The sequence below is a fragment of the Oryctolagus cuniculus genome, chromosome 10, assembly GCF_964237555.1.
Source record: "Oryctolagus cuniculus chromosome 10, mOryCun1.1, whole genome shotgun sequence".
In the NCBI taxonomy this organism is placed as follows: domain Eukaryota; kingdom Metazoa; phylum Chordata; class Mammalia; order Lagomorpha; family Leporidae; genus Oryctolagus; species Oryctolagus cuniculus.
This window is the reverse complement of record NC_091441.1, coordinates 94,920,041-94,937,088: the sequence shown is the minus strand read 5'-3', so window position 1 is coordinate 94,937,088 and position 17,048 is coordinate 94,920,041. Positions and strand designations below refer to the sequence as shown.

At 47.1% G+C, this 17,048-nt stretch overlaps 1 protein-coding gene across 4 annotated transcripts in view; it reads left to right on the top strand.

Annotated features, from left to right (window-relative positions):
- The window catches only part of CACNA2D3 (calcium voltage-gated channel auxiliary subunit alpha2delta 3), an 879,489-nt gene that overhangs the window by 769,619 nt on the left and 92,822 nt on the right, over nt 1–17,048 (top strand). For all 4 annotated transcript variants that reach the window (XM_051851530.2, XM_051851531.2, XM_051851529.2 and 1 more), the window contains 2 exons: nt 14,777–14,838; nt 16,317–16,361. In XM_051851530.2, coding sequence (XP_051707490.1) covers nt 14,777–14,838; nt 16,317–16,361 — 107 coding nt within the window. The remainder of the gene's footprint in view (nt 1–14,776; nt 14,839–16,316; nt 16,362–17,048) is intronic.

The following is a 17,048-nucleotide window of genomic DNA, read 5'->3' as shown; positions in this document are numbered from 1 at the left end:
TGGGGAATCCAGGGCAGCAGGCTCAGAGTCAGGCTGGTGGCTCAATGCCCAGGCCCACCCACTCCTACCAACTGCTGGGCCCTGGCTAAGTCACGGAATCATGTGCACCTTTTTATTTTATTTTTTTTAATTTCTGTATTCATGTTTTTGAAAGTTAGAGAGATACACAGAGAGTGCTCCCCTCTGCAAGTTCACCACATACATGCCTACAGCAGCCAGGGTTGGGTCAGGCTGGAAACAGCTCAGTGCTGTGTCTCCTGCGTGGGTGGCAGGGACCCAGTGACTTGAGTCAGCACCTGCTGTCTCCCAAGGTGCACGTTAGCAGGAAGCTGGAATCAAGAACAGAAGTGAGACTCAAACCCAGGTGCTTGGATAAACGATGTAGGACTCCCAGACAGTACCTTAGCTCTTGTCCAGATACCTTTCCTTTCAGCTGTTTAAAGAACAGGTTCTCCCTCACAGCATTGCTGAAGTGTTAATCAGGAAAATGTAGACCAGCTGCCTGGCCCTAGTAGGGCCTCAATTAATGCTCTTTCCTATGGGTACCAGCCCAGTTTACAAACTGCCCCCTATACCCCTGTCCCTCCTTCAGGGAGACTAGGGCTGGGAGGGCGTGGCTCTGCTGTGGGCGGTGCCTGCTTGCCCCTTTCTTCATCAAGAGCAGGTGAGCTCAGGTGCTTCCAAAGTGAGCCTAAAGGCTGTTGTTGGCGTCCAGGAAACAGATCAGTTCACAGACTTAGGAAAGAAAAGAAACAAAGCAGCCAGCAAAAGCTTGAGGAGAAACACGTGTGGACTTCACCAGTCTCCTAGTCAGCAGATGGAGTGCCAGAGTGCCGCCTCTCAGGGCAGGTCTGTGAGATCTGTGTTAAGTAATTTAAGGTGATGCTCCTTTATTTGTGATACCTGTGTTCTGCTTCTGCTTTGACATTAGAAAGATTGGGCTTTAAGTTCTGATGCCCACCGAGTCCCTCCCAGCTTCCAGATGAGAAACTTCTGTCATCCATCCTCCATCTCAGCCACGGAGACACCTCCGTGCCCTCAGCTGTGCGCAGGGGACAGTGACAAGATCTACCCCAGAGATCCTAGCAACTCTTCAGGTTTTACCAGCTCAGCAGAGCTGGGAATGTCCCGAGCAGGTCCAACTTGCTGGCCTTCCAGCAACAAAAGAGGAAACTTTCCACGAGGGTTGAAGCCTGGCACCCCCGCCGGTGAGGGAAGGCGGCAAGGGCCCAGCTGGTGGTCCATGGTTCCCCTGCCCACACCTCTGCTGCAGGCAGAGGACTCTGAGCGCCTGGGCCCCGGGTGGACGTGGGGCGAGGCCAGGGTCCTGGTATCTGAGGCAACGCCCAGCTTAGTCCACTTTAGTTAAGTGCTCCATTGCCTGAGCTTTTGGGTTGTAAACACGTATGGGCTGAGAGCTTGCAGCCCCACACTCAGCTGTGTTCTCAGTGCCGCTTTTTTGAACTACCCTTGATTGCTACCTAAAGCCTCTTACAACCTGGGGATGGGGGCCAGGAACTTCCCTTGAATTCAGCATCTCTTCACCTTCTTCCAGTGAGGAGGCCTACCTGCAGCTCAAGGGAGGGGGGCATTCAATCACGTCATCCTGCAGGCATTCCCTGAGTCACCAGGCCCATCTGGTCCTCTGTCATCAGTCCATGCACAGGTCAGTGCCACGGTCGCCTCGTTCCAACTGAGGGTGACCTTGGGGTCAGTTGGCACTGACCTGGGGCCTCCAAGGCTGACAAGGCAGCAGGGCCAGGGAACCCCCTCCTGCCGGGTTGAGAGAGGGAGGGAGGGAGGGAGGGAGAGAGAGAGAGAGAGAGAGAGAGAAACAAAAAAGTGCAGTGGGGAAGGGAACACTCTCCTCTGTCCTGGGAGCCCCTCTCTTGACCTTGGGTTTGGACCCAGGCTCAGGGCAGGAAACACGGATGCTTGCAGGGAAAACGTGCATGGGTTTTCGCCTCCAGGTCACCCAGCGCCTTTTTTATGAGAAAGAGTTACAGAGAGAGAGGAGGAGAGGCAGGGAGAGAGAGAGAAGTCTTCCACCTGATGATTCACTCCTCAATTGGCTTCAATGGCCGGAGCTGTGCCGTTCGGAAGCCAAGAGCTTCTTCCAGGTCTCCCACGCAGGTACAGGGGCCCAAGGGCTTGGGCCATCTTGTCCTGCTTTCCCAGGACATAGCAAAGAGCTGGATTGGAAGTGGAGCATCCAGGACTTGAACTGGCGCCCATATGGGATGCTGGTGCTTCAGGCCAGGGCGTTAACCCGCTGTGCTGCACAGCTGGCCCCTCTGCCAGCACCTTGGCTCCCCTTGGTTCTCTCCCCTTTGCAGGCAGATCTTCTTTCCTGAATGGTCTGCTTGGGAGACTGAAGGAAGTCAGACTGGCCCAGGCAGTTCCCCTGTTTTCTTGCCCCTCTGACATTCAGGAGGGCCTCAGCTTTGGAGATTGAAAAATCCAGATTTTTCTGCCTTTGTTCTCAGTTCTTCTCTGTCCTCCCTTCCCTGAGGCCTTAAACATGGAATGCTTTAGCTGAGGGAATGGAGAAGAGCCAGGGGGTGCCAGGAAACTCTGGGAGAAGAATGTTAACAACTGTATTTCAGACTCTTATCCCTCAGAGAGAGCATGCAAGGCGGCTGATTAACTGCCTCCTGTCTGGAATACATGCACCGGCCCCCTCATTCATTCATTCGGCTTTAATTGAGCACCTACCGGACCAGCTGTGCCTAGGGGAATCCTTGTGGAGTGGGAGAAGGGACGTGGAGACCAGGGAGCCTGTGGACCAGCGGGGCCGCCGTCCAGAGGCATGGCTCAGGAGGATTTGCACTTGCCTGGTGACTCAAAAAAGGAAGTGCCAGCTGCACCTGGCTTGCTTGCCATCCTCCAGAGAGCTGACCAGCACAGCCCATTGCCAAAGCCTGTTCAGGGGCCCAGGTGAGGGACTTGGGTGTTGCCGAGCATTTCATGATGGGATGGCTTTTCCATCCCCACGAGCTGCCTGATGAAACTGCAGGACAGAAGTGGTAGCCTTCACTCCAGGGCTGACTCCCAAATAGTCTAAGCTCCTGAAATTCCAAAAGTTTAGGGAGAAAAAAGAGCTTGATTGCTCCAGAGTGCTGTCTATCTCCCTCATGAATGCTCTCCTGTTCTGCTCACTCTCCCCACTCAAAGTCGCCTTGCATGCAGCTGTTCGGGGCGGATCTGCACTGAGCCAGATCTGCTCTGGCTGGACACATCTGCCTCCCAGGTGGATGACTTTGGCCTGGGGATCTGGATGGCCAGAGGGAACCTGCTTCTATTCCTAGGCACTTGGGCTTCCCTCAGCAGTTTCCCTTGCTATGATCATCCTTTCCGTGTTAAATGAAGTGGAGATTCTAGGGAAGATTGGAACTGGTGGCCTTGTTGGCCCACTTTCAAGAGGGCTACATCCAGAATGATCCCCAATTGAACTTCCTTAGGAAGTTCCAGTCCTTGTCTTCCAAGGGCTAGGGAAGTTTGCCTTCCTTGCTTGAACCAGTCACTCAGGTGGTCTTGTAGCTTCAGTCTCCCCAAACCCATTGCCAACTTGGAATTCTGCACATGGCCTAAAATGCTCTCTCCACCATTGCTCTTCACTGGGACACTACTATGTCCTCATGAATTTTTCCTCATCCTACTGGTTCTGCCCCTCCAGTGAAGAGATCCATAACTCTGCCTCTAGAGCAGCTCATTAGCTCTCGGAGTAATCTTCAGGTCACATCCTGATCACCTTAGCAAAGCAGTTGTCATAGTTTGGAAAAGGTAGAACTAACCTGAGTCTTCAGGTAATGATGAAAATATTCTTGAATGTTCAGATAGATGATGACAGGTACCTCGATACCTCTAGTTTGCATTTTATCTGGCAGTAATAAAAATGAGAGTGCTAATACTCAGAACTGTGGCATACTCTTCCCTTTGCTGTAGGAGTTTCTGAAAACTCTTGGCTTTTCCATAGGACACTTTAGGCTTGGAACTTATTTTTAGGGCCATCCATCTTTACAGGTATCAGGTGTGCTGGGAGTAGTAAGCCGCTTTGTAGTGTTTGGTTAGGAGTGACAACTAAGTGCCTAGATGTTCTCTCAGGTACCTGGAACATAGCAGGGGTCTGTAAACAGTATCATTATTATTTGTAATGATATTATTAATGTGATACATGTAATTCCCATGACCTAATTTATACAATGGTTTCCACCACAGAATATGTCCTGTATAGTCTGGGGACATGTCTAACAAGTACAGTAATGTGTTTCATGAACAATTTGTTTGGAAGCAAAAGGAAGCTGAAATCTACCAAGCTAAAATGATGGCGCATTGAAATTGGCTGTGTGCTGGAGTCGGTGGGGGTTGGGAAGGTGCTGAGCTGTGTCTGGCCGAGCGGATGAGACTAACGTGACAATGGCAGAACTCACAGATTCCAGGCTTCACCCCATGAGAGTAGTCAGAAATGAACTCACAGCCATGAAGCATCTCTTAGCTAGTTGGATGCATGCTCCCAGCTCCTACCCAGTGCCCCTTATGCAAGCCCTGCACCCTGTTGACTTTCACCTGCAGATGTTGCCACAGCACAAATCTCATAGGTCATGGCTTTGCCGTGCCTACTGAGAACCTCTGTGCAGGTCTCCACTGCCTTGAGGTGAATCCAAACTGCCTAGACAGATAAAGGAGCTTTCCTGAGAGAGAGAACCATCTAAGAATTATCGACATCACCATCAGCACATGATCCAGCCGTAGTTATCTCTTCACTGTGTATTCCCAACATCTGCCTGCACGAGGTGCTGTACCTTTAGTTGGATGGGCTTAGGGAGTAAATAATGCAGAATACAACTTAATGTCAAATACTGGTTAAAAAGCTATGGAAAAATGTGAAGTAGGTTTAACTGTTGACAGAGACTATCAGCATTCTATGGATCGAGCAAAGGTTTATTATATATTTTATTTTAGATATTCTTATATCTATTATGTTTATTATACCTTATTCCTAAAAGTGCTAAGGGACAATGCCATTTGATCTTGACAGTGTCTCAGAAAGAGGAAACTTGCAGATATTTTGTAAGGTTTGGGGACTAGGCAGGTCTTTCACTATGAGGATCTGGTTGAGGTTGAATTACTTAACGATTGGAGGGCCTCCCTTGAGTCTTGGTAAAACAGTAGTTATTTAATAAGTAAGCAATTTTCTCTGGTTGAGCTATGTTTTGATGAGGAGGCTGTATGATCAGACTGATCAATGGGCTATTATTTAGAAAAATTGATTTTGGGTAAGTTTCTCAAGCTATCAAATATTTTCATTTGTTGCCAACCTTCTCCAGGCACGAATTTTCTGGAACAAACAGAAAAGTAATGGAAATCATTGAAGTGAAGGGTGGCTTGGTTCCCAGTCCTGATAGTTAAGCTACAAGATGCAAGCTGTCTCAACCCTCTTGGAGCTAAGTGTACCCCACAAAGGTCTCCCCATGTCACAACCCTGTACCATGTTCCTCTTGGTCTAGGATTGCCAGATTGAGAAAATCAAAAATGCTTTTATCAAAAAATCCTATATATTTTTCAAATGAATTACAATCTTTTCCATTTATAATTGTTGTAAAATTTTGAAATGAATTGTCTCTGGACAATTCTAATTTGCAGCACTTAGATCTTGTCCCACCAGGCTCCAAGCTGAGCTGAGTGGAGCCTGTGACTCCCTTTGCCCCAGCATGGATGGTCTCCAGTCCCCAGCATTCCCACCCAGCCCTAGAGGGAATTCGCGCTGGGAGCTCTGAAATGGACTGTGGTGCTCTTGAGTGAGCCGGGTGCATTTGGATTGGTCCTTTTCTTCCTTGTGCTGCTTAACAGGAGCCTGTGGAACAGAATCCGGAGGCCTCCCTCCAACTGCATGGGCTGCCCACGTGGCTGTTTGAGTACTGCTTTGTGTGAAACACAGTGACAAGCATCCAACTCAAAGGTGTTTGGCAATAAAATGTGGCCGTTCTCTGACGGGTTTTGAAATGTTGAGAAACCTGACCTCCCATATGGTTTAATGTCCTTGGTAACTGTTATTAGGTGGTGACCTAATAAGAAATTACTAACTAGGGAGCTGTAATTTGGAAGCTTAAAATTGTCTTAATGGACATTGATCTGTGCAGTCCTGATTAAAATACAGTGAAGTCTGAGGCAGACAATGTTTTATTCTGAAAGGGTGGGAATTGACTCTAAGACTGTAATGGCTTGAGAACTTAATTGAAATGATATTATTTGAAGAGTTTTGTGAGCATAAAATGGTCTGAGAAAAACTATTCGATGCCAGCTCCAGAGGCCTATGAAAGCTAAGGGAATATACGTTTCTGCAGATGGAGCCTGGAAAAGTGCTTCCAGATTATCTCAAGGGTGAAGCGAAAATTATTATTCCGTCCCCCAGCCATGCTAATTCTTTTTACCGTTGATCCAGCCAACTAATGAGAATCCAAATGAGGGAAACGTTTATAAAGACATTTATTACGCTTCACCTAAGGTGACTGCTCCCGAGGAGCCCTGACAGGACAGAAACCAAGCGATTACCGAAGAGCCCTGTGGGTACGTGGCTCAGGCTGTCCCACACATGCTCCCAGAACCCTGTCTCGGGTGGAAGGCAGGGGAGCTCCACGTTAAAAGTGGACTGTGCTGCTCCGGGGCTTCAAAGATAATTTTCTGCTGTGGCCTTGTCAGTCGAGAGATAAGGTGAGCCCTGTCCTTCCTCCCTCCCTCTCGCCATAGACATGCATCATGTAGCTCTTTACGAAAGTGTATACATACAGGAGAGATGAGCAGCCCCCTTCATGCCACGGGGTAGACTTCAGAAGTAAAATATGCAGTCAGTGAGGGGTTTTACTTAAGATTGCTCCTCCTCTTTTATCACAACTTTTCTTCACTTGGCATAGCCCAAAAGATGAATCGTGTCTGCTGCTGTGAGGAGGGGTTTCTTTCCCCCACAATTTCTGAAATAATACCATACCATACCTTGGAGATGAATGGTCAGGCTGTACCAAGATTATACCTGATGCACACTGCTTTGATCGAAATATTTTCCTAAAGGTTGTTGTTGATCATTCTCCCCGGCCTACGATCAATAAGGAAAGCTTTTGGATTTGCTAGCCTGACACCCAGGAGGTCATCAGTACAGCTGCCTTCCCTGCCACCCCTCGTCTTCGCAAGGATACTCTGTTCTCAGTTTCACCCAAATTAGTCCCAGGATTTCAGTTGTCTTTTTTGTCCAACATTCCATCATGCAATTCATTAAAATCTTCACATGAAATATTTAACAGCTGAGTTACGTCATAATTCGCATTACCGTTTTAAGTTGTTATTCATGTGGGAAGTCATTTATCCTGGACATGAGCAGACCTCTGGAGTGGGCTCACATTGGATGTAAGGAAGGTTTGAGTTACTCCTTCCATGCTCCAGAACAGTGGCCTTGGTCCATACCCCGGGTTCATCATGAGATAGTCCAAAGAAGTGACAGTCAGATTCTTTGTTAGTTCTAGTTGCAATTAACTATTTTGAAAACAAACAGAAGAAAACATTTAAACAAATGTGGCTTGGCCAACGGCTATTACGGTTGACTGTTAATTAAGGCAAGTTGGAATCCAAATGAGCCAGGCCTTGTAACTGTCAATTCTAGCAAGCTTTGCTGTTGTACACAAAGAAATGAACATTGAGGGGGGGCTGAGACAAGGTGGGGGCCTGAACCCAGCTGTGTAAAAATAGTCACCACCCTGCCTTGAGCACTGTGACCGACATAAGGGCCGATTTTCTGAAGAACATCTGGCTGGGCATTTATTGCTAGAATTTGGTTTTTAAGAGAGGAAATGCATGGGAAATTATTAGCAGATATTTTCTTTGTTAATACTTTACCACAGTTTTATTTTCTCTAATAATGACACAGTTGTCTACCCTGTTCCTACCCGTGGATTGGAATCTCCTGTAAGAAAACTCTCCTGTTGATGGGTCAGGCTCGGGCAGGACAGCTGTGGGATCTGCTTCTCTGCCTGCACGCATGAATGGAATGCCTGTCCTCATGCGGCCAGCGGTAGCCAGGCCGTTTGACAGCTTTGGGGCAAGGTACCTGGCTGATGAGCACAGGGAGCTGATGGTGTCAGGGACAGTGGCCCTCCTCAGCTCTGTCCCCTGCCCCGTCCAGGTTTGTCTTGTGTGTGCATAACTGAGAACATGCAGAGGGGGTGAGGGACAGGAATTGAGTGGCAGAGCATACTGCACATGAGTCCTGAAGGCAGAGTCCACTGTCTCGTAAGGGCTTGCCCAGCTGACAGCGTGATATTGACTTTGTAAGACATTTATTCATGGATGTTAAACCCCCAGGAGCATTTCTGGCCGTGGACAGTCCAGCTTTATCATGGAAGAATTTTTTTTTCCTGCATCTCAATGTATTGGCTGGAAAGTAGTGTTGATTGTGAAATAGGAAAGTATAGGAGCGTTGGGAGGAAACCATGACGTGAATATTGCCAACACTATCAACCTGCTACACTGTTTCAGTACACAGGAATCATTGATCTCGCTTATCCCTGTCCCACAGAAGGCCGGGAGCTAGTGCGACACTGTTGATGGAGACAGAGAGGTAAAGTGACAGGTCCAAGAGCTCATAGCTATGGCCTTGGATTCAGAATTCATAACCAGTTCTCCCAGCAAAGTGTTTCCTGGTTGTAGTTCATTGATGGTAGCAGGATTCTTTCAGTCTTCTGGAAGAGTTTGTGTGTGTGTGTGTGTGTGTATGTGTGTATGTATCTGTATCTGTTGAAGGGCTGCGGGATTGAGCAGTTGGAAGGAGGGTGTCTGTGTGAGCTTGCGTGCCAGGCATGGTGAGCACTATTTTACAAACCGGATTTGTGCTCCTAGGGGTATGCTGCAAGTTGAGGCCAAGCCCACAGAAAATTATTTCTAAATGAATACAATATGAAAAAGTTATTTTATTTCTAATTTTACATGTTACATTGTTATTTCGTGAGTTTTGGATTACACTTGAATGCATGTCTATTAACGTGATACGAGATGCATGCATGATTTCATCTTGAATGCATTTGAATATAATAGCACTGGAAATGTAATTTGTATTCTCAAATTTTATAAGGCAAAATAAATAAATCTTGGGGGTGGTAGCCACATTGAGCATATTGCATTGATTTCTTTGGGGTTCTCTCAAACTGATTACCAGCTTCCCCTTGCAAATCCAGGTTGTCTCACGCCGGCAATCCTATCTGATCTAAACCCTCCGAAGCTCAGTCATCTCACCTCTTCCACTTCTGAGGAGAGGTAGTGTAGAGAGGTCTGTGGAGAACTTGACCTTCGATTCTTCGAGCGTGCCAACATCCAGTTCTCTATGATGCTCACCTGGTCCCTGATCACTGTTCAGCACAACTCCCTGAAGGCCGTAGCATGCTCCCTTGAGCCCTGTGTGGCTCTGAAACATGTGAAATGTAGCTAGTGCCATTAAAGAGCTTAATTGCTAATTTTATTTCATTTTAATTCTAATTTAAACACCGTATGTTTCTAATGGCCATTTATTTGGACAGTATAAGATTAGCGCATTGGAGATCAACTACCTGTGCCGGGATTGCAGTGCTGCACTGATGATCAACATGTAGCAGCCCAGGTGTTGTGTTGTCTGTTGGTCCTTGCCTGGTGCTCACGCTCCTCTCTCAGAGCTCTGAGGTTGCTGAACTGTGAATCTCTTCAGTGGTTTGACTTCTTTCCCCCACTTCCCCTCCACCCCTACCACTGGTTGTTGTGTCTCTCCTGTCTGTATCTTGATACTCCTGCCACCTAGCATGTACATGACTTCTGATAAACATAGTGGGGAGGAGTAGAGGAAAGGAGGAGAATGTAGGGGGAAAGGTAGAAAGTCGGGAAGAGATAAAGTCTGGAAGGAAAATGGTTCATTGCTATGCTGAGTGTCTGCACTGGCCCTCTGAGAGTGTGGAGACGAGCTGCAAGAACAGTCACCTGGGTAATTCAAACCAGAAGAGACAGCACTGCTTGCGGCGCCTGAGTACTTCACAGGAAAGGATTCTGGGCTCTTGGGATGGAAATTCTTATCACGATGATTTTGCTGATTTTCCAAGACCATCCCAGAATCTCGGGGTTATGGACCTCAGAGGTTCACCTTATATCAGCCTGTTGGGAAGGATCCTCCAGGATAATTCTGTCTGGATCCATTCTGCTCCTAGGAGGTAAATGAGGCACCACTGAAAGCTGTCATGAACAGGAGACTCTGTCCATGTGGTGAAGATTCCCACCAGGGAGCCCTGGAGCAGTCGCATCAGATGCGGGGCGGGGGCGGGCCGGGAACTCCGGCTCAGGGGGAAGTATGCTGATGGTTTTCTGGACTGTCTAAAAAATTGCAAACACCAGGAATGGTGTTTTTATTTTCTGCACTCTCCTTGGGACTTGGGTTTCACTAAAGCATTTTCTGTCCTTGTTTCCCTTATTAAATTAGCGAGACTGACTTCAATCGGAATATACTGTTATGGCTTGAAATGTTGTTGAAAGAACAAAACAGACAGGTCTGACAAATATCTCAGGTTTCATTTAGGTTATGTGGGGGATGAGGGAAGAGAGTGGGGCTTGCTGGAGACAAAATGTTTTCTCTGATAAAGGTTTAAAGGAGAAAAAGAGTGGACCAATGCAAAGTGAAATAGCCCAAGGAAGCGAAATTTCGGATTGTCGTAGGTCATATTTTTTTGTTTCTGAATATATCTAGCCATAGGATGCCTTTAAGCATTTTTGTTAGTTTGCTTGTTTGTTAGTTTCTTTGTTGGGCGAGGAGAGCTTTCTATTCCTTGTTGTTGTTGTTTTTGTGTTTTCCTCTTTAAGTCATTTTTCTGCTTAAGAAATGATGAGCCCGAGGTATCTGTGGCCTAACTCTTTGTCCTGCCTGCCACCTTCCAGGCCCCTTGCCTAGCTCTTCCTCTGCAAGCTTCCAGAAGGAGTTTTCTAAACGAGGCATCTGATCCTGCCACTTTCCCTAAAGACCTTCCATGGCACCTACAGCAGGTATTCAGGAAACTTTGCCTGCAGAGGGCCTGAGAAGAAATGGGCGAGGCTTTGTGGACTGTGCAGCCTCTGCTGCCGGAGCTGCAGACAATACGGAAAGAAACGAGTGCGGCTCTGTTCCAAGGAAACTTTGCTACAAAGAGAAGCTGACCTCTGGGCCAATCCCTGGCCCACGTTCAAGACTATTTTGCCATTTGATCTGCACAGTCAGGCCCCTTGGCTTCCAGTCTTCTCAGTCCTTGGAGCACACTAAGGTCTCTTAAAAACCCCCTCCTCTTGCCTCAACTGTTGCCTGCATTTGGATCACCATCTTCCCTTGGCTCTTGGATCTCCCTACCCACATGACACAGATCCCCTGCAAACTCCCCATCATGCCTCTAGGTGACCTTGACCTTGTAGTAATTTCTCAGCTGGACACGCAGGGAGCTCGTGGTCTCTTTCCCTTTCCTGACCAGTTTGGAGTTGAGTGCAGACAAGGACACTCGACAAATGGTCATGGAGTTGACCTGTCCATGGGACTGTGTGAGTCTCTTAATCATACAGAAGTGTATTAAGCTGAAGGTACAAATACTGCAAGCCCACATGTGCCACGAGAAGCCAGGGGCCAGTGGCGCTAGAAAGGGTGTGGGGGGCCAGCCAGCAGGAACACAGCCAGGTCAAAGCTGAGCAAACCAATTACAGTCAGGGCTCTCTGGGAGCCCTTGGGCAACTACCTCATGGCCCAGACAGGGGAGTGAGTGAGGAGGGAGGTTAGGGCATCAGGACCAGGCAGCGGATGCAGCCTGCTGGAGGGAGATCAGAGAGAAGCAGCCCACATGATTAATGGGACAGAGGGACTGACTCATGAGCAAAGATTAAAGCGCTCTGAGGAGCTGGGGTACAGGACCGACAGGGGCAGATGAGAGCAGGCTCCAAGTATGCGAGATGGATAAGCACCCAGGAGGGAGCAGCTAACTTCATTAGGGAGGTGAAAATGGGGGCTCCACTGGAGAAAGGGAGGGGTGCTCCCCAAGGGCACTGACAGCTGATGGAGGAGCTTGGACTTGGTAGGTGGTGCAGGGGCAGCTCTGGACTGGTGGAACGAGGAACACCATGGAATACTACTGCAGAGTGACTCTTCAGGGAACCCTGGTGCTGTTGCCCTGTAGAGCCTCACAGCTTGCCATGGCCTTGGCCCTGACGGATGGCCATAGAAGTACTCTCTGGATCCCTCCCTGGGGAGGGCTGGCTGGGGAGCAGTGTGGGAAGGGAGTTGCACAGAGGCAGGTATTGAGGTTGGACAGGTAGACTCAGAGCCGACCTTCTTTTCGATACCAACAGTTTTGAGATCCTCTGCTCTGAAGCCAGTTTCCTGCTAGCCTCTGCTAGTCTGAGCCAAATGGGACATGCTTGGTCCCAGCCCTCTTCTAAGCAAAGGACAGGCACTCAGCTCTGCGGCTGGTGCGTCAGAGCAAATCCAGCCTGCACCCTGATTTGCTCTGTGCCCCCTGGCAGGTCATGCATGTTGAAGATGAGATCTAATTGAAATGGTGAGCAGCCTCATTCACCAAAACTGGCTTCCTTCAGGAATTCGCTGACCTTTCTTACAAGGCCTGAAGAGTGGCTCGTGGTATTGGCAGGTGATCAGGTGGCCCGCATTGCAGTAGGTCTACAAGAGCAAATTGAAGACAGCAGTCAGCCTCATCCCTGGCTGCTCATTAGACTCACTAGGGTGCTTTCAATTGGTACCCGTATGTGGAAACTCAGCCGTAGAAATTCTGATTTGAATAGCGTTGGTGGGAGGAGGGAGGGTACAGGTGTTTAGGGTAGTGTTTAAGATGTCTGCATCCCATATCGGGATGCCTGGATATGATTCCTGGCTCTGACTCCTGACTCCAGCTTCCGGCTAATGCACACTCTGGGAGACAATGATGATGGCTTAAGTAGTTACATTTCTGCCATACATGCAAGAAACTTGGATTGAGTTCTTGGCTCCTGGCTTCAGTCTGCCCTAACCTTGGCCTTTTCAGGCATTTGGGACAAAAACTAGCTGACTGGAACTGGCTAGCATTCACATTCTTATTCATTCATATTTTCTCTCTTTCTGCCTCAAATACTTAAAAAAAAAAATGAAATGGTCTTAGCAGGGAGGGGAAAACAATTATACATGAGTGTTTGTTCTCAGAGATCCCCAGGTGATTCTTGTATACTGAGAACCACCCCCTGAAGACCCCTGTATTTCAGGATGATTACAGTTCACATGGGTGCTACTCCTTCATCTGTCTCTGTAATCATTGTACCCATAACATCGCTTAAAAGGTTTGAAAAGTAATGCCTTATTACTGGATCATGTCCTTCTTTGGCACATTGAGGTCCCTGCTCCTGGGAACACGTGATCCAGAGGGTGGGAGACACGATTGCAGAGCAGCACGGTCCCAAAGCACTGAAGTGGGGCATTTTAGAGAGTTCTTATTTTCACAGTGCAGCTATGCTTAGCTCGGGTCTTATCCTTAAGTCTGAAATTCCAAGTCCAAAGAAAGAGGGCAGGTCATAATTTCCATGTCCAGTTAAGCTGAACTCCCAGGAATTGCTTCAAGCAGGTCTTTTAGAAGTAGAGACACACTTGATATTAGTAAGATAACAGCCCAAGACTCTTGAAGTGCACAGCAGTGGTTTCCTAAGTGGGAGGTCTTACATGGTGGCATGCGAAATTCTTAAGAGTATGTAAGTGGGCTTTTTCCCTTCTATGTCTGTCTTTGCATGCATATTATTGTTAGGTTGACATAACTGTAAGTATTTAAATAAAGGAAGTATATAGAAGGATGAATAACAGGACTGGAGAGATCAGATACGGCAAAGATTCGGAAGGTCATTGGGAACGTTGTGTGCAATAGGCTGAAGTGTGCAAAACCTCACTGGGGTAAATGGGGGTCCCCCTTGGAGTCCTGTGTTTCCTGCAGACTGCGTTCTTTCAGATTTCTCTTTCCCTCATCATCTAATGAGCTCTAGCCCTGACTGACTTTCTGAGATAGTTTCAATGGCTAAATTGCCTTGTCCTCCTGGAGAGAAGCATGGCAAGTTTGTTATTGTTAAAGTTGTGAGGTTCTAGCAAATCCTGTCTTTGAAAGTTTAAGGTCACTTTCTGCATCTACTCCTTTTCATGAGTTTTTAACGCTAGAACTAGCACTCACTGTTAATTTTATTAAGCACACCAGATAATTGTATCCTCTCAACAGAGCTCCTGGAGAAAGAAGAGCATAGAGTTACGGAGACCAGGGGCCAGTTAGGTGGAGTCTCATTATAGCAGACACCCTTCCAAATATCAGCCTATGATAAGCACTTCACAAAGTTATATCTCAAGAACACATTTTAGACTATGAGTTCATACAGTAATAGCTGGGACAGGAACTGAAGAAAGAAAGATCTGAATACCCATTTTTAAAGCATTATTTCTATTTTCAGCTCATCTTGGGGGTGGTGGTGACCACAAGTACATGGATATTTATGGATAATAAAGTAGCGTGTTTCAAAAGAACCATTTGTGCTGGGCTAAGTTTGTTCTGATCCAGGAGTTCTGTGCATGCAGATACATTTAAGGATCCCTGACCTGAAAGATAAAAATGTATTCCTGTAGATGCTTCATGGTAAGTTTTAGGTGATACACTCACATCGGTTTCTTGCCATGTTTAATAAATATCAATGATAATCTGAAGTTATTGCATAAAGAGATCTATAATGCCTTGTTTATCATTTGTCACAGCTGTAGGCATTCAGATGAAACTTGAATTTTTCCAAAGAAAATTCTGGACCGCCAGCAGACAGGTAAGTTAGAATCAGCATCTTGAAGTATTGGTGACACTGTTATTATACAGGTGCTCACATTGGGATACCCGGAGCCTCAAAGTGCCAGATTGCTGATGGGTGTTTGTAAAATAAACTGCCGGCTGCTCCTATTACCTTTCTTTTTTTAATAATTTTTTTTTTTGACAGGCAGAGTGGACAGAGAGAGATACAGAGAGAAAGGTCCTCCTTTTGCCGTTGGTTCACCCTCCAGTGGCTGCCGCGGCCGGCACGCTGCGGCCGGCGCACTGCGCTGATCCGATGGCAGGAGCCAGGTGCTTCTCCTGGTCTTCCATGGGGTGCAGGACCCAAGCACTTGGGCCATCCTCCACTGCACTCCCTGGCCACAGCAGAGAGCTGGCCTGGAAGGGGGGCAACCGGGACAGAATCCGGTGCCCCTACCGGGACTAGAACCTGGTGTGCCAGCGCCGCAAGGCGGAGGATTAGCCTAGTGAGCCGCGGCGCCGGCCCCTATTACCTTTCATTCCTCTGCAAAATAGAGGGCTGTCATCATGTTGGACACCCCATGCTGGCCAAGCAGGGAGTTTGCTCTTAGGAACAGTTTTAATGATGAAATCAAGATTGTGGCCTTCCCAAAGGGTTTTTCTCTTAAACAGGGGAGTCTTTTGTGAGGTTTTCCGAGTGACTTCCTCCTAATCTTGCCTGCCTCTTTCTTGGGGAATCTACTGTGATCATGAAGGCCTTTGCATAGCTAGGATTCTGGCCAGAAGGCTTCTCTGGGCTATTTTGCCTTTGGAGCATTGAGGAGCTTTTTTTGCCTTTGCTTTGCACTCTAAGTTAGCGCAGTGGTGTTTATGTAAATTCAACAGTTCCTCAGAAATGGCAATAGATAAGCCGCTTCCATGTGCCCAGTTCGGAACCTTGGGATGGCATACTGAGAACCACCCCTGAAGTCCCCTTCATTTCCTGGTGATGACAGTTCATATGGGTGCTACTCCTCCATCTGTCTCTGTAATTTCTCACTGTACTCATAATATCGCTTGACAGGTTAAAATAAAAGCAAGGATTTGGTGTGGATCATTGTGTCCTTGGCACCTTGCTGAGGTCCCTGAACCTGTAGAAAACTATAAACTGAGAACAGAGACAGAGTTTCTTTTTAAATCATTAGGAAGTAATTTAAAACTAAATAATTGCATCATTGTATATCTATTTGAGATCTTAAAAAGATATCAATATTGAATGACAATGTAAATTAATAAAATATATGAAAAAGAGCCAGTTCCACCCCCTCTCATTGTCTCCTACATCTGTCTTTCACTATTTGGAGTGAGTATTGATTTTGGAAGATGTAGACTCATTTTGAAGCGTTCTCTTTGGATAAGATTTGGTATTTGGCTGTGACTTTGATGGCTTCTCCTCAGATAGAAAAAACTGAGGGATGCAGCGGATGGTAGGATGGAACACACTAACACACTTCTCTCTGCCTTCCCCCCATGCAGTGCGCCTCTCTGGATGGCAAGTGCTCCATCAGCTGTGACGATGAGGTAGGATGGCCTCCTGGCCTCGTTTCTGGGTATGAGTAGCTGGCAGACGGTGCTTGCTGACAGAATGCTGCCGTAAGCGGAGCCAGGTCTGACACATCGCTCTGGGACAATCTCTAAAGAGACCAACCCAAAAAAGGGACATTTGCTTTCTTTCTGCCACAACCCCCCTGATCAGATAGTTTATGCAAACTGGAAACATGTGCTTTCAGTGTCTCACGGACAGCACTATTGGAGTTTTGACATTTTGTTGTAAATAATAGAGATGACTACCATTGAAGTTCACTGTGTAATTCTCACAGCATCTTCTCTGTGGGTTCTCACTTCCTATTTGAAAATCCACCCAGTGGAGTAGGTGGCAGTTTTGTTCATTTTCAGATGAGCAAATAGAGAATCAGAAAAAATTACATGACATGATAAATTTCATGTCATGATTCAAAAACCTGAGAGTCAAAACTCTAGAAATTAAAATTTTTTATTTTAGCAGAGTACTTGTCTTCTTTCTTTTTGAAGATTTATTTATTTATTTGAAGGGCAGATTTACAGAGAGGGAAAGATATCTTCCATCTACTAGTTCACTTCCCAAATGGCTGCGATAGCCAGATCTGGGCCAGGCTGAAGCCAGGAGCCAGGAGTTTCTTTCAGGTATCCCACATGTATGCAGGGAACCAAGCACTTGGGCCATCCTCT